Source organism: Echeneis naucrates, chromosome 11, assembly GCF_900963305.1.
Source record: "Echeneis naucrates chromosome 11, fEcheNa1.1, whole genome shotgun sequence".
NCBI lineage: Eukaryota > Metazoa > Chordata > Actinopteri > Carangiformes > Echeneidae > Echeneis > Echeneis naucrates.
Window position 1 is genome coordinate 8,657,002 of NC_042521.1, and position 17,519 is coordinate 8,674,520.

Consider the following 17,519-nt stretch of genomic DNA (forward strand, 5'->3'; position numbering starts at 1 on the left):
CTTTGCTCTGGACGTGTACACTTTCATACTCCCTCACCAAAACGTTTTATTTTCCATCTCTGTGTTTTTATTTGACTGGCTGACTTGTCCTTTTCCCTCTCAGTCTTTCTATAGTGGGTTATGTGGCCCTTTGGGACAGATTCAGTTAAGATATACGGTGACTTTCCAATTAATGCTGCATTTTTGTCGTAGCTGCTGACTGCTTGTGTTCAAAGAGCTTCACAGTATTAAGAATGCAGCGAGCTGTGAAAGTCAGAGAAAAAAAAAAAAAACGAAATCAACACAGGGTCCACCAGTTCGTGTTGCGCTCACCAGCCTTATCCAAATATCAGGTTTCAGCGGTACAGCAAAGGTTTGAAACCAACCACACAGTGACTGCCACACATAACAGCCAAGGCTTCACTGTGAACGACCTGAGCATCGCCTAAGGGGAAATAGTATGCAGTGTGCCACCCTGCAGCCACAGACACCATCTGCATCCTTGTCCCATGTATTGCGTATTTCATCAAAGGATAAGTTATTTTAAAGGTGTTTTTTTTTTTTTTTTTTTTTTTTTTGGTCAAAGATTGAAAATGCCCAGCTGGCTTTAAGAATTTTCTTCATGTGTAGTTAAATCATGCTCTCAAGTCTCAAGGATCAAAAACTGGTTTGATATTTGGTCATAGTTATTTGCTTCAAGCCAAATTTCCCCTATTAAACCAAATGCCAAATTCAAACTGGAGATTATTTTCCCATGTGTGAACAATTAAGACATATATTACTTGCTCCTGAGTTCAAGTCCTAACAGTATTTGTCTTTTTTGTCTTTGCTTCTGTACTAAATTATATATCACTTGTACTTGCATATATTGTGTGTCATTTGTCAATATTTCATATACCTAAAGAATTGAAAAATGTTGAGCCAGCAGCTTATTCATAAATCTAACATACACAGGAGGCTGTTTTTTCAACAATCAGCCCTGCATAATTGGCACTTAAAGTATTTTCCTTTGCATCTATTATAAGTATTTTATGCGCAAGTTAGTTGATGTGCCGTTTAATAAATCAGCTGTTGGCAGCTGTTTGCACAAATGTGCTTAGTCATCTGGTTTCCTGCATCTTGCCAAAGTGCCTCAGATGACAGCAAACTGTTTTAAGGACCCAGTTGGGGTTGCAGGTTTGTATTTGTGATGCTCTACTCTTACGCTGAAGGTTATTGAGTTAACGACAAATGTATTTCTTTTTCTGGCCTCCTTCTGTTGTCAGAGATCAGCATCCCCAGAGCCGATAGACAGACTAGGCAGTGTCTTCCTCTGTGACACTTTGACAGTGTGTGTGCACGTGTGTTGTGTGGGGGGGGGGGGGTCTTGACCAACACCCTTGAAGGATAAATCAAGATGACCACATGACAGAGTCCTGTCAGCGCAGCAGTTCCCATGGAAACAGTTGTCACCATTGATAAGACAGAAACTGAAGTCGTACTGTCCTTGATTGGGGGGGGCCGTGTGTATCCCTCCACGGCTTTGGTGTCAGTACACGACATCTCCCATGCTGTGGCTCATCTTTTTCTCTCGTCCCAGTCCCCTTTGTCTCTTCATCATCGGTTTCACCCCATTTTTCATCGCGCTTCATTTTATATGTTGGAGGTAAATCACAAATGGCCCTTTATTCCCTTCCTTTTTTCCTTTTGCCCTCTTTTCCCATGACTGCTGGCTGACAGGACCATCACATTTTCTCACTCTGTCTCTCTCAGAGATAATCAATGCTCTAGCAGCTATGGTGGCATGTGTAATATTAGACATTAGAGCAGCCCTTTGAAGGGTACATGGCTGGGGGGTAGAAGGAAAGGATGGAGGGAGGAAGGGCTGGATGAAAGGTGGATTAGAAAGGGATGAACGGGGACATCCTGTTATAATCTCTTTGCTTTTTCTACGGCTGTTGGATCTCAGTTTCCTTTCTTCCTTTGCTGTATCTCCCTCCTCGCAGTCTCCTTCAATCAGGGCAATCAGTCTAATTTTAACTTGCATAAGCCCCATTTTCCTATCGCGGCACCGTACCAATGAGTATTCTATAGCTCAACATGCCTGGGAACATGGTGTACCCTGGCGTACAAACTCACTGGACAGACACAGGGCTACATCAGAGGCTCATGTTTCCCTCAGCCTGTAGTGCAATGGCAACACTTACAAAAACAGTCAAGTCATCGCAATATTATTCCCACGCTGATTTCTTAGTATTTAACTTGCCCCTGGGACACTGAAGTATCTGTTTTGTATTTGCGAGTGTGTTTCTCCTCCACTGAAGCCTTTTTTTCAGACATCTGGCCCATCATTGATAAATTGGCAAAGTGTTACAATTAATTGCTGGAATACATTAAATAAGTGCTGTCGTAATTATTTTCATGCTCTGATTTCCTTGCAACCTTAGTGAACATAACAACACCAAGCCCACCTGAGTACCGAGGTGCCATCTTGAAAATAGTGACCTGTTGAAGTCTTAGCTCTCCTAAACTTTATTCATTTCTTTCCCTTCTTCTCTGCCAAAGTATTACACCATTAGCAAAGTAAATCTGTTTTCATTACAGTCTTAACAGTCACGTCTCTGCTGTTAGCATACCATTAAAAGGGCAGGGGGGTGGAAGATGACAAGTGAAAATACATAAGGTAAATAGAATTCAGCTCAATTACGAGAAGATTACCTGGAGCTGGCAATGTATTTTTAGAGTTTGAGTTTGGGAAAGACCCCAGAGCAAATCTTCTATGTTAGTTAATAGGTAACAGATAATGGAGGATTCTCCCTGGAAAACCTGAGGCTCTTGACTGTCTAGACAGGATGTAGTAAGCACATTGCTTTATTAGCTCATCTGTCTCTGTCCTCTTTTTTTTTTGTGCACTGTTCCTTGTGCTTTATTTCTGTTGTCATACTCTCTTTTCCTTTAGTGTGTGCTATCCCCCGTGTCTCTCTTTTTGTAAGCAGTTAAATAGGATTCTATTCATCTGAGGTTCTAGCAATAAAAAGCATCCAGGGACTGTCTCACCATATTTTTTTCCTCTGCTTTTAGAAAGTGTTCATAGCACAGACAATGTAAGTGAAGTTATTGGATGGATGTACGTTTGAATGCAGTACTATACTATGCACTACTATACATTCAAGGTCAAAGCATTGCCCTGCACTGAATTATTTACATTTTCTTAGGTGCTATATTAAGTGTCTTCTTGTGCATATTTAGGCACACAAACACACACACACACGTGTGTGTGTGTGTGTGTATGTATATATATATATATATATATATATATATATATATATATATGCTTATATTACAGTATAAGCAATATGATTAAATACCAAATTGGTTGTAGTTGCATGTTTGTGATAACCTAACTGTGATAGCATGATCTCTCCTCTCTGTGTTTCCTTCCCCTTTCCCTTGCTTATCATCTTCTCACACAATGTCTTCTTCAGACAACAACAATGTTCCCCAAACCTCCTTGCATTCAACTTTCCTTTGCACTTCACCCTCCCAATGGCCCTTTCTTTCTATTCATCACTTCATCTCACTCTCTGGCTTTGGCCTCATCCCTTTCTTTTGCACTGCAGCCTTTATTCCTCATGGTCCTATTGCCAAGAGGGTGTTTTGTTTTTTTTTTTTTTGTTTTTTTTTTTTATTTTGGCGTGTTTGCAAAAAAATAAATAAATAATGAGGATAGACTTCACTTCATTCCTCACCTGTGCCCCCATTTTGTTGTTTTTCTGATTGAATTGTTGCATGATTTGTTTGGTATTATTTAGGGAAAACAGGAACTCCTCTAGGTTCCATTAATTGAATGTCAACACAGGGAAGCTTTGTAATACCATACATAAATGTTATAAGTTATTTTAATCGGGTATAATGATTCATGAAAATGTAGTATTAAAAAAAAAAAAAACTAAAACTTCCAAACATGTATTGCCACAAAGCCACATTACTTTTGTGTACTGCTGAATCACAGTTTGTATATGGCCAAGCCAATCACAGTCTTATGATTTTGTGTAACAGTGTTTGACTGTAAACAAACAGGGCGTGTGCAAACAACTGTGTTCATTTTCTTCACACCTTGCACTCAAATGCATAGCTCTGGCGATGTGTTTGCAATCACCTCGCAATTTCTCACATATCAAGCTTAAACCCATGCCATGGCAGGAAATTGACACGTTTTGACACCACACTGTTCTCTGATAGAAGTGTAATCAGAGCCCTGAACCTTTCAGTGGCTGCACCAAATGCATTGTGGATGCTGTCCAGACATGATCCTATCTTCCCCTTACTTCAATCCTATCCGCAGCAAATTGACAAATAATACCAGGATATCACATTGCTTCTATTAACTACTCCACATTTAGAGCACAAGTCCCTTTCTCTCTCACACATACACACGTGTGCAAGCACACGCCGACATAGGAGCGCTAATCGATTGAGGCCACTTGCTGCTTAATGTGGCTCCTGACAAGTCTAGCACTTTTATTGTTATGTATGCACGTGCATGTGTCTACACATCGAGGGTGTGTGAGTGTATGTGCACACGCAGCTGTCGTGAAGGGAGATGGTGTGACAAGTAAGTCTATCGCTTTCTTTCAGACATCCACTTCTTTAATATTCTCCTCTGTCCCTTGCCTCCACTGACACACACTGTGAAATAAAAAAGACAAGCAGAGAGAGAAATGAAAGACATCTCAAAGGCTTTGTGGACTGCCGAGGAAAGCAAGCAAGCAAGCAAGCAACGTGGGTAGGAAGAGATGGGAGCAAAAGAGGAAAAGAGTGAAGAGAGACAAAGATAGGGAGATGAGGAATCTTAAGTTGTTCTCTGGCCCTGTGTGGTTGTTTGAGCAGATGGTTCCTGTGTATTTGGTTATTATCAGCTGCCATTGACAGCTCTGTTTCTGCCTTATAAACAGCTTCATTACGTTTCCCTCGAGCCTAACGTGAAGAACGCGACTCAGTGTGTGTGTGTTTGTGTGCACCTAGAGTTTACTCATGTAAACACACACATTTACATACGAACACCCACGCACTTGCTGAATGAACATGTCAGCTTGTGAGTGTGTGGGTGCACACACATCCAAGTGATCATCATGGGCCACGAACTCAGCCATTCTTTGCTACAGGGTAATTGTTGCTGCAATCCACTCGACAGTGACACAATAGACGTCGGGCCATAGTAATGAAAACAGTATGATAGAGACGGAGTATGTGTATGTGTTTAAAAGTGTGATTTTAATCACCTGAAGCCAGCAAGATATATAGAGATGAATGACATCAGCATCAGATACCTCTCACAACACACCAGCTACACAAAATACACAATTACAATTACCCCGTATTAATATAGCATCAATTTCTCCAAGGATTTGAACATTTACTATGGTATATTATTATTTGAAAAGGAGATTTAACCCTATATTCAGCCCATGGTACTTATTTGCATGCAAACGTGGAGCATACAATCTGATGATCTCTATAAATAATCTTAAACTGTCATCTTCGAGTTGTGGTTGCCTTATCAGTTGAACACTGATATGCTCAACTGTAATTAAATGGCACATACCACACGGTTCCCATTCTATTCCTTGTTGTTTTCTTCCTGTCAGACCAAGACTCCAGGCTCAGAGGAAGTTCGCCCAGTCACAGCCCAACTCGCCCAGCACTACACCCGTCAAAGTCGCTGAGCCAGGCAGCCTGAACACCGGCCTGGCCACCGTGCCCTCCTCATCCCTCACATTGCTCTCCTCCTCATCGCTGTCCTCCTCCATTCAGGACTTGTCCAGACGCAAGCCCAAGACGGAGGACTTCCTCACCTTTCTCTGCCTCAGAGGTAAGACAGAGCACAGTGGAGCAGATGGAGACATAATTACATGCACACCGACAAGCAGTAGTAGAGCTGGAAAGAGGTTGTTAAACAAGAGAGAAGCAGATATGTCTTGCTCTAATATTCGATGGTTTCACACAGGTTTCTGCTACATATTATCACCGAGGCTGGACAACATTATGCTACTGTTTAGCTGTCTTGGGACAGGCCTGCAATATTTAAATGTTTAATAGCTGGGGTATGAACACACAGAGTAAATGCCAAATATCAAGAGAGAGGTATTTCCAAGACCTGCCATATCACACACATCTGAAGAGAAACGTAGACTGTGGTTAAACACTTTGCCCTGCTCTTTATTTTAGGCATCACACACATGCACACAAACATGCACGTATAAGCATGCAAGAGTAAATACAAAAGAGTTAAGTCAGTTTTTAATCACACTCCACTCAGTTGCACACACGGACAAAACCACTGGTACATACTTCAAATAACTGCAGTTGCTCAAGGCTAAAGTTATCCTGCATTTCATCAGCTTGCACATCTCCCCCTCATACCTTTCAACAACTATCTGTCTCTTTAACACCCAGACTATCACCGTCTACCACCGCAGCTGTTGTGCATAGAGTACTTGCACCCTACACCCTCCACTACAAATACCACACAGGTTCATCAACACTATGTAGCACCTTTGATGTCAAATGAACTGTAAAAGCCATTGCAGAGCAATTAGCAATTTGGTGTGTGCTGTGGATACGGACAGTAACGTTGTTTATTGTTAGTGCCTGAACAGGAAAGCCATTTGGATTAGATGCGGACACTATTACACTCCCGGATAAACTGCATGTGCATGTTAACTTGTGTATTTAAACAATTTATTTCTGTGATAGAATAAAAGTTCTAAAGGATAAGGGGGGGGGGGGGGGGGTCATAGTCAGGACCTGAATAATAATAATAATAATAAAAAAATGGTTTGTGATAATTTTCTCAAGCAACCTTGACTGTGACTTCTCTGTGTTATGAGTGTCATCCTTTTGTTGAATATCCTGTTCACCTTTTTTTTTTTTAACACGCCAAAATTAACTCATTTGGAAGACAAAACCTCTCGCTTCAGATTAATTTACCATTATCATTATTAACCTCTGTCCGTTTCAAAAAAGTAGGCTAAAGATTTAGGGGAGGCAAATTTAGATTCAAGTCTGTTGGGGCTCGATGGCTATACGTTTCTACCCTGATGAGAAAACTCCTATTATGGGATGTCATCTTAACCTTACAGGGCTCTTTCAGGGACATATAATTGGAGGTTGCTAAAACTGGCTGGATCCTTCAGTGAGAGGGGCTTTAATTTGCATATATAGGCCAGGATGTTACATATAATTTACCATATTCTTTGAAGTTGAGATTATTCAAAGACTGGGGTGCTAAACTAATCCCAGCCCTTATGTATGGTGTGTTAAACTAGCAAGGTGCAGGTGATCGGTCCTGACTCAGTGTTGCTGCTTTTTATCTTTATAATTGAGGTTGGGATTGATGATTTGCAAGCTGATTTCTCATCCTTCTGTGTGAAAACACTTCTGTACTGTGATGCTAATGCAAATTTTGGAGCTAGGCTGCAAGGCTAACAATTGAACCATTTTCCACTGGGCTTTTTCCACTCAGCCACTCCCTGCATTACCGCTGTATTTATAGAACCAGTTTAGCTCTGTGTGTATATGCAGAGTGTTTATGTGTGGGTCTGTGTGTCTACCAGCCATGCTGTGAAGATGACATTTTCCTGTGTGGGCTTCTTCTGCTCTGTTTTTCCCCTTGGCCTCGCATATGACCCATATGCTGGGACCCTTACCAAGACGGGGACATGGGATAATGTCAGCAGAGCCCTTGAGGTTGCGTGTCTGTGAGTTGATGTGTGTGTTTGTGTGTATTCAAGCGTGTGCACGAGGGAAAATCTGTGCTCACCATTGATGTTGCCCATTCCTGCTTATCTCCTGTGTGCCATGCCATTGTGCGTATGTGCAATGGCATGTTTCACGCCTTAAACGTCCAAGGTGTGTGACGCGACGCAGCCTATGAGGATATCTGTGTTACCCTGGTTAATCTTTTCAAAGCGGCTCAAGTCTTTGATAGTATCTGAAACCCCCTTTAGGATTCTGATACATGTCTCTGGTGATCTGTCCACCACGCTAATTAGACTCCTTTATGTCTGCTTCCAAAATGCCTCCCACAGATTTGTTAGCTGTGCCATGAAAACCTTAAATCTATTGTGCCATTATTACCATCATTCAATTTTGACTTTCTTTTTTTTTTTTCAAAGTGATTTCTGAGATTCATCTCAGGTCAAACGTTCACAATGTGTAAACACACGCCCTGTATACACACACACTCACACACACACACACACACACACACTGTAGTATTTGCTTATCTTATCTGATAAACATTATGGCGTTCACCCCAAAGGTTTCAATCCATCACTCATTCTGACAGGAACATAAAAGTAGTGAGACATATAAAAGATAAAGTGAGCAACAAAAAGAGAAACAATTGTTGTGAAAGCAGAGCCTCTGGGTTTCTAGGTGTTGTGAAATTACAACTAACCAATTCAAACTTGTAATTGATGGCATGTTACTCTTGTGGGGTTTGCTTCTTCATCACAATGAATTGGCTTGCTGCCACTGGTGGTGGTAGTATTGTCGGTGCATCCAAGGAAAAGTTATTTTTAATTCTTCCAGGGGGGGAGCAGGGGGTGCCAGATTATGCCGATGCAATGTGGGAGTAACTGGACAGAGAAGTGAGAAGCAAGCTATCTGTCTACTGTATAGAAGGATTCACAACATGTATGCTCACCACCCACACTGTCTAGGGCCTATATTCTGTATTTATCTCGCCGTTCATCTTTCCCTCCTGCAAACACACACACACCCACACTCGCACACACAAGCTGGACTGCTCATCCCTTGCCTGTGCACTCAGATTGGTGTTTATGTGTGGTCCAGGCCTGTAGTTGGGCTGTTTATATCCATGGAGAAAGCCATTTGGGTGGTAGCCAGACAGTCTGCCTCTGGCCCTGTCTGCCTCTGGTAACCCAGAGGGTGTAGTGCTGCTGCTGGTAGGATGGGGGCAGCGTTGAGTGGGATAGAATCAGAGTATGCGCCTGCACCACATCATCTTCATCATCCAGGGGTTTCATTTCACATTAAAATACCCTGCTATTTACATTGAAAGCCCAGTCGTTCTGGATTGAGTGTCTGGATCTAAACTGCACTAATTATATGGGGTTGTTGCTTGCCTTCTAATCTTCACTTAGCTTTTTTAAGCAAGTATTGATTAAAAAAATATTTAGCAATGTCTCCCTGCTTTTGTCTGAGTCATTGTCTTGTTTTATGCACGTGGAGAATAAATTACTTGCCCAGGTTTGTTCTCAGTGGGGCAAAAATACACAAATATGCACACACTCCCACATACGCACACATTGACATAAATGAGATAAGAATAGATTAGGGGGTAAATAAACAGCTGCCAGCACATACACTGCTAGAAATTAGTCTCTTGCATAAAACTTTTTACCAGAAGCGAGATAGTTTTTCGTTTTGTTTTGGTTCTTTTTTCTGTGATTTCTTTTGTGTGTGTGTGTGTGCCTGTGCTCGTGTTTGTGTACATTTGCACCACTGCTGTGTTTACCAGTTTGCCCTCAGGGCCTACCACCATTCCTGCCAGCCCCAGTGATGTGCACGTCTCTCTTGGGTTCAGTGAGGCCAGCCTCTCTGTTCTGCTTATGTAACCCTAAAGCTCTGACCTAGTGAACCAAAGACCTGAGATTCCAAGTACGTGATTGCATGTGTGAGATAAATGTGGAATAAAGGGAATGAAGCTCGAGATGCCAATTGGTGGCCTTAAATTTTTAAATCCGATTTTGCTTGATGGTAATTTTATTCTCTGACAATCCTGTTTAACAGGAAACATGTTCCCACTCCTGGGAATAGATTTTCAAGTCCAACTACTAGCTACTAGTGTGTCTCTCCAGTGCATTGCTGCCGTGACAACTGAAGTTCCCTCAGGGATGAGGTACTTTTCTCTCCCTCTAATATTTGCCTGCTGTTTGATTACAATCCCGGAAACTGTTTGTGTAGATTTGTGACTTTCCTGTCACTGATGATGCCGTGCAACACTGGCTGATCTGCATTCTTCTCGCGGAGCAGCGCCGCCGTTTGTGGGGTTAATGGTTTTGCTGACATCCAGGAATGTCAATTGGAGACATAATCCTTTTCTGTCTGTCTCTCTGTTTCTCCCTGATGAAGAGTTTTGGCAGAGCTTTGCCGTAGAAGATAACTTTTCCTCGCCGTGCAAGAAAATCTACTTTTGTCCAGCCTTCTCTTAAAAGCTGCCCTTGCACTTCCTGTGCGCACATGTAGCATTTTGTTCTAAGCACGTCCATATGTCCCCATGGCAGCTAAACCCTCTTGATTGACTATTTAAATTGTCCTCATTGTTTCAGTTCTAGTTAAGGGGACAAAAGAGGGGTATCTAGAGAATGGAGGGTTTGTAATTATGCCCCCCCCACCACCCAAAGCCCCGTTAAAAATGACAATCCTAATAGACTCTTTCAGACCTAATTATGATTTGTCTGCTGTTGGAATGAGGTGGATGAAAAGCCAATGTAATTGGGGATTGGGCTCAAGCCCTGTTGGAGATCTTGAAGAAGGACTGAGTTGTGTTGTTTTTTTTTTTTTTTTGTTTTTTTTTTCCACTGTACATGTTTGTGTGTATGTTTATTTTTGTGTGTGTTTTCTAGGCGCAGATGGATTCAGGGTCTCTGGGCCGGAGATGGGTTCTGTAAATCTCTGGTATCTGCCCCAGAAGTATTGCTGCCACTCCTGTAGTCGGGATGCAAGTGGTCAGTATTTGACCACTAGATGTGTTTGGCAAGCTCACTCTGTCTCAGTCTTTCTTTTTCTCCTCTCCCATCTCCCTCTCTCCCAGAATCCAAGATGGTCTCATTGTTTTTATTGAATGAACAGTATGTCTTTCTTCCTTCTCATATTAATTGTTGTTCATCTCTCCTTCATGGTACACGTTTCCAAATAGACCTGTAGGGTCCTCGTATTGAATGTGTTTAATCCCAAACCCTCAACTTTACCTTAGCTGGATGAAACCACTCTAAAAATTCACGAAGTGCTTTGTTTGTACATTTGCACTTCGCACCCGCTCCTCCCTCCATTTGTGCTGCTGGGTGCCCCTGAGGTCTGTTTGCCATTGGCCTGCTGACCCCTGTCCAGGGCAGTAAATTACAGCCATTTAGCTAATGAAGCAAGCCATTAGAAGCTGATTGGGATGGCGTGTGTGTCGCCTCTGCGTGTTTGTTTGGTCTAAAAGTGGAGCGTTTGTTTGCTCTGTCGCTAAGATAAATGAGGTGTCTTTGCTGCGTGATTGTTCATGGGGCTGCGCATCTTTAGGTGCAGCTGAGGCTTTTTCTTTAGCTGGGTAGAATCCATAGAATTAGACCTTCCTTCAAAGTGGCACTGCCACATGGGCAGGGTACAGCCCCTCTCAGGAACTGTACCCTGGATTATGTAAAAGCGACGTTGCTGTGTATATATATATATATTTTTATTTATTTATTTATTTATTTATTTATTTATTTATTTATTTATTTATTTATGCCCTATAGACTTCCTTTTGAAGTTAAAAAGAGGAGGCAAAAACTCCATTAATATCTGCTCAGGGAATCTACTGCTACTACACATTTTTCTCTTTCTAGCTCTCTGAGGAAATAATTAAAAACTGGCAGAGCTGCTGTGTGAAAAGTGTGATCCAAAGCACAAGAGTTATTATCACCAGCCTCTACTTTTTAGCGTTTGGAAGGCTTTGGAATGAGTATAATATTTAAACTAAGCTCGCAAAATAAATGTGGAGTGACATGTGGTTGCAACACCCCCCCACCCACCCCCCTAACTGGCCAGTAAAAAGCTGTAGTAAGAAAAGAAATGGAGTTAGGATTTCGGTATGCTAATTATTTTATGTCCCCCTCACAGAGGGAGAAATAATGTGTCGCATCAACCTAATTTATAAAGTTTGTTGGTACAGCAAGAGCTTGAGTGCTCCCATGTTCTCTCCCAGACTTTTGCTCTGCAGTGGAGGTTATTTAAAGCGTAATGAGTCGTGATTCAACAGCACTCTGTGTGGTTCTGGTTAGCAGCAGCTAAGCCTTGCACTGCATCTTCTGCTTTGTCATTAGAAAGCCCAGGCTTAGTCAGGGTGTCATTTAAGTACTGAGTGTGTCCATACTAACGGAAACACACACTTAAACACAAATGCTCAGTGTATCCAAAGTAGCTGTTTGCTGCGGTGCTTGTGTGTCTTACACAGATATTGATTACACAAGGCTAAACAATTACTCCCATATTCCCTTAAACGTCGATCCTATAATACTTGTATAGTTGTATAGTTGTGCTGCAAATTTTCTGTCTTGTTCTAATATGTAAGATTAATCCCCTGTTTAAATCTCTGAGAAAATTCAATTACTTTGCTATCCTGATGCTTGTGTTATCTTTACATTTTAATGAGGCAGCTTAAAATTGTATTGAATGTGTAAAACCAAAGTATTCATCACTATCAAAAACAAGTGTGCCACTTAAAATAATTGGCTCAGCTCATTCTTTATTCACTCTGGTTCACTTTAAATAGTCTGTGGAGCTTCATGTTGTTTAGCTGAATTCAGCCTATTTTTCATAAGTTTAGCATTATTTTAATTGATAAATAATCACACATTGCTTCCCATTAATGCCCTTTAAACATTGCAGCCCCTACAAGCATAATTAAAACCACAGCAGTTGCTCACGCCAAGCAATCGATTTAGGAGGACTCAAAGGACTCACAAGTCTGTAAAACCCAGAGTTTCCTGCTCATAAACAGACCAGAATTAAACAAAGCTGTGCGGGATGCATAACCACGCATTGTTGTTAACAGTCACAATCGCAGAGAAGTAAAAATCTTAATGGTAGAAATTGAAAATTATTCGATAAAATTTTGCTGACAGTTGCAAACTTTGTATGTCACTCAAGGTCACGCAGGTTGTGTTTTCCTTTGTCGATGCTATGTGATAGAAGGGAGGACTCATTCATTCATCTTCTACCGCTTATCTGTTTGCGGGTTACGGGCGGTGCTGGAGCCAATCCCAGCTCACTCTGGGTGAGGGCGGGGTCACCCTGGGCAGGTCACCAGTCCTTCACAGGGCCAACACACAGAGACAGACAGAGACCAACAACCACTCACACTCACACTCAGACCTACAGACAATTTAGAGTCACCAGTGAGCCTAAACATGATGTCTTTGGATGGTGGGAGGAAACCGGAGTACCTGGAGGAAACCCACGCAGGCACATGGAGGACATGGAAACTCCACACAGAAAGGCCCCAGTTGCTGATTTATTTATTTATTTTTTTAACTTTAACTTTAACTTTTTTTTTTCTTTAACTCTGGTTTGGTCTGCACTTGATATTATAAATCTGAATGTCCAACTGAAAGAAAATGCACACAGAGATGTGATTATGAACTTACTAAGACAGTTTATGGAGTTTACAACCTACTGATTTTCTACTTGCAGTCAAAGTTGGGAGGCTCTACTAGAAGCTGTTTGTAGAATTTATTTGTGGCAAAGATCAGAAATCTTTTTTTTTTTTTTTTTTTTCTGGAAGCACATCGATGCATGATGCAGTAAAATAATAATAAAAAAGCTGAGTGTTTTACAACTGTGCTCATGTATACCATATATATTTTTATATTTCATTCGGAAGATATAGAGCCAGTCACCACTGCTGTTTTACGAAAGACTGCATTGGTTTGTTTTTATTCCTGCATCTGTATGACTGGAGCAGCTGTTTGGAGAGCGATTTATGAGTGCAACATTATGAGATTTAATAACATAGCTTTAGGCTTTATGACCTTTTATGAGCACAAGAGTGTGTCTACATTCAGCTAACTGAGGTAACATTATAGGCTATCCACTGCCAAACACCATTTGCCTCCTTCCGCCATGTATTAAGTTAGATTTTTCAGAGATGACAATGAAAGTGATTGAGTGTGACAGAAAAAGGAAAAAGAGAGAGCGTCAGTTTTCCTCTCCAATAGGGGGAAAGATTGACAGTAATCCTGTTTTGGAAGAGTGAAAGCGACAGATTTGGGATTAGCTCAGCGGTAAAAAAGAGACTATTTGGTTTTTAAAGTAACTCTTTCACTGAGTTAGATATTGGAGCACATGTACAGTATATATGCCTCAATAAAACTGTCAACATTGAGCCTCTCTGTGGGAAGATGAGTTGTTATACACTCCTAATACTCCGACTTCAGTTGTAGCTATCACAATGTGTTACAAGTCATCAACTCCCTCTCCCTCCGCACCAGTGATTTGTGCGAAGCAGCACCTGAAGCACTAATGCGACACAGTGGCATTTACAAAACATCGGTAGCAAAGAACCCAAAAGTAACAGACAACAGGATACACAGGAGGAGCAAAGATCAAGGTCATGTGATTAATGATATTTCCAGCTTATCAGCATGAGATTTCAGAAGTTGACTGAGGTTTGGCCTAATTCAGGCAAAGTGCAAAGTGCTGTTAAGTAAAACTGCCATCTGCTTTGCAAATCATTCCAAAATTGTATGTTTGTGCGATTTTTGTGTGCGAGTGAATGCAACAATGAAGCAGCAATGTGCAGAGCAGTTTAGAAAGCGTCAATAGGCCACCAGCTGGGATAATAACAGATGGGGGGAAAAAATCAGCCGCACAATCACCATCATTCACGAACCCTTCAGCAAATGTCTATTTTTGCATTAATTTTTCTGCACTTATACGTCAATGTTGATTCAACTTTTTTGTCTGAAATGAGAATGAAAATAATTTTTTCCAACATGCACATCAGGCTCCCAAAAAAGGTGTATTGTGTTCAAATAGAATAAAACATAATTTTGACTTGAGCTGGAGTAAACTGCTTTCTCTTATTTCAAATGGTCTTTTTTTTCCCCTGTTCTGTTCCATTCCCTCTCTCCTTCCTTCTCCTTCCAACTTACCTCTTCATTATTCATCTCCTTTTCCTCCACGTCTCTGCACTCAGGTTCGTCGGCCCTACCCAGCAACATGGCCTATTTTGGAAGCTCCCAGGAGGAGGAGGACCTGGAGGAGGAAGATGAAGAGGAGGAGGAGGTGAGGAATGGCGGTGGTATCCACTCTCACGGCGGGGGAAGCAGCAGCCAAGCATCGGCCTCCTCCTCCTGCCATTCGACACCTCGCAAGGGCAAACTCCCCACCAGGCAGCCGCTCAACGGGCATGGTAAGGACATGACTAGAGTTTGGAGCACACACTTCTCATGTCTTCACACACTGGACTAGGCGCTGCTTTGGATTGATCGCCACGGATGGACTGTCAGTGTCTTAGATGAAGGGGAAAAATATAATAGAGGAGTGAGGGAATAGGAGGAAAAGTTGTAGCACCAGCACAATAACTCCAGAAGAACGAGAAGAACCGCTGAAGAAAGAGGTTCGGACAGATAGTGAAAAATGTTGTGTATGTGTTGTTTTCCGCTGTGGAGATGGGGTTAGTCACATGGGATGGCAGAGCAGCTCATCGACTCCTTCCACCCCAATTAACACTTAGCTCACTAAGCCCTAACAAGGTGTTTACACACACACTGCAACAGCTGGCCGGGGCCCTCCACTCATACACACAATACAGTGACAGCATACAAACACCCCTTGGGGCAAGAAGACATTCGGATGAGTACACACACAGACATTTGTGCGTCAACATTTAGAAGAACACATGTATGACTTTGAGCCTATGAGAACAGACTCTCACATGATCCCAGCGCTGAAGAGTGTAAAAACAAAAATGCCTCCGAAATCTGTCCTGTTTTGCATTAATGATTTCACTCCTCAAGGACAAATTCATACTTTTAGAACTCAGTCATGGATACAAATTGCTGTGTTTTAATAATGGACATGTTGTTTAAGCAGTGTTTAAAACATGTTTATTTAATATAGTCCAACATATTCCCCCATGTGTCCCATCTTTATTTCCAGTGGCACATCATGTGTTTCTGATAAGGTGTGTTGTAGTCTCCAATCCACAGTGTTTCTGCAGAGCTTTAGAGAAACGATTTTAACCTCGAGGCCCTCCCTCCTTGGCAGACTTTAGAGACATGCAATCCTTCCAGGCGTTCCCCTATGAAACAAGGGCTGGATTTCAGTTTCTCCTTTCCACCCTCCCTGACTCTCTACCTCCCTTCTCAGTCTGTAGGATCACCGCCAGAAAGGTTCAAAAGGTGAATGCTTTGCTCAGCTCTTTCCTCTGTCATCCTCTCAAGTGGAATGTGGAGGAGGAGAGAAACTGGTGGGATTAAGGGAGAAAGACTGAGAGAGGTCCACACATTTCCTTGTATTGAACTCTCGTACAACTGTACTCTGCCTTTGTGTGCAAGTTCAGCAGCGAGCCCCCCCCTGCCCCCCCCCCCCCACACACACACACACACACACACACACAGAATTGCATATACATGTCTCTCATTCACACAAAGACATCTGTAGTTGCCGCTCGTAACAAAAACTGTACACTTTGCATTTTGTATAAGGAGCACAAAAAGGAGGATAGCGAAACCTGTTTGAACAAATCCAGGCTTGTTGTGTGCATGAGGACAGCTCCCTTCTTATCTCATATACCAACACTGTTTGCAAAGCAGCTTGGCGCCTTCACTGTGATATGCTAAATAAATAGATAAAGGGGAAATAAGCAGATATACTTTGTAGGGGACAATAAGAGATGAGGGGGTTAAGGACACAGGAATGGGCATTTGTGTACATATGTAGGTGTGCACACAGTCAAGACTGGGCCATTGCTTCAGTGTTGAGACAGTGTTTATACTGTGTTGGATATCAGGCGCGCGCACACACCTTAGGCCATTTTGTGGTATTAAGATTGGTGTCAAACGTGACACTTTAATATGCAGCCTGGGCGGCTTTCTCCTGCAGGAGCATGGTTATATGGGCTCTTAAAGAGGAGGAGTGGAGGAGGTGGGGAGCAGCTGAGGAAAAGGAAAATAGACTTAGTGAAGGAGAGAGAAGCGTCTTATTCTGGGAGGTAAAGAGAGACTCGAAGGGCCCTACATTGTAGGTAATTCATCAGCACTCCATCTCTCCACTTCTCCCTCACTCGGCCATGTGCCATGTTGACATAGCTAAATTAAACAGCTTTTATTGGGCACAGTTTCTTGCTTAGCTCACTTCTCAAAATGTCAGGATTTTGCTCTTTTTTTTTTTATTGAGCCTGGGTCTCCGGAGACTTATTTCTGGTTATGAGACCAGAGGCTTGAGACCACGCTTACATTCTAATGAATGACCAGCACACGTAAAAACTTTGGAGACAGTCATTTGCTCATGCTGAAAGATGTTTTGAGCATCAGCAAACATTTAGATTTTCGTTGCTTTTTTAAAAAAAAATAAGCTTATGCTGTATACTGCACATTCTCCATATATACTTACATCCTATTGCCTGTTGATATTAAAATGCTATGAAAATTAACCCTCGTAAAAGCTGAAGAGAGCCACTGAAAGTGTATGTTAATTGCCTCTCTCCTGTTCAACTTGCTTAACATCATCCCTGGGGACTGCTGTAGTCTACATCACATTTTGAACAGGTTCATTGACATGTA

The 17,519-nt window shown here is 41.9% G+C and overlaps 1 protein-coding gene across 4 annotated transcripts in view; it reads left to right on the forward strand.

Moving 5' to 3' along the window:
- jarid2b (jumonji and AT-rich interaction domain containing 2b) overlaps positions 1–17,519 on the forward strand; it is a 95,874-nt gene that overhangs the window by 61,118 nt on the left and 17,237 nt on the right. For 3 of the 4 annotated variants that reach the window (XM_029513576.1, XM_029513575.1, XM_029513578.1), the window contains 2 exons: positions 5,607–5,830; positions 14,930–15,145. In XM_029513576.1, the coding sequence (XP_029369436.1) occupies positions 5,607–5,830; positions 14,930–15,145 (440 nt within the window). Of the gene's footprint in view, positions 1–5,606; positions 5,831–10,621; positions 10,716–14,929; positions 15,146–17,519 lie in introns of those variants that run through there. The other variant, XM_029513577.1, reaches the window with a different exon arrangement.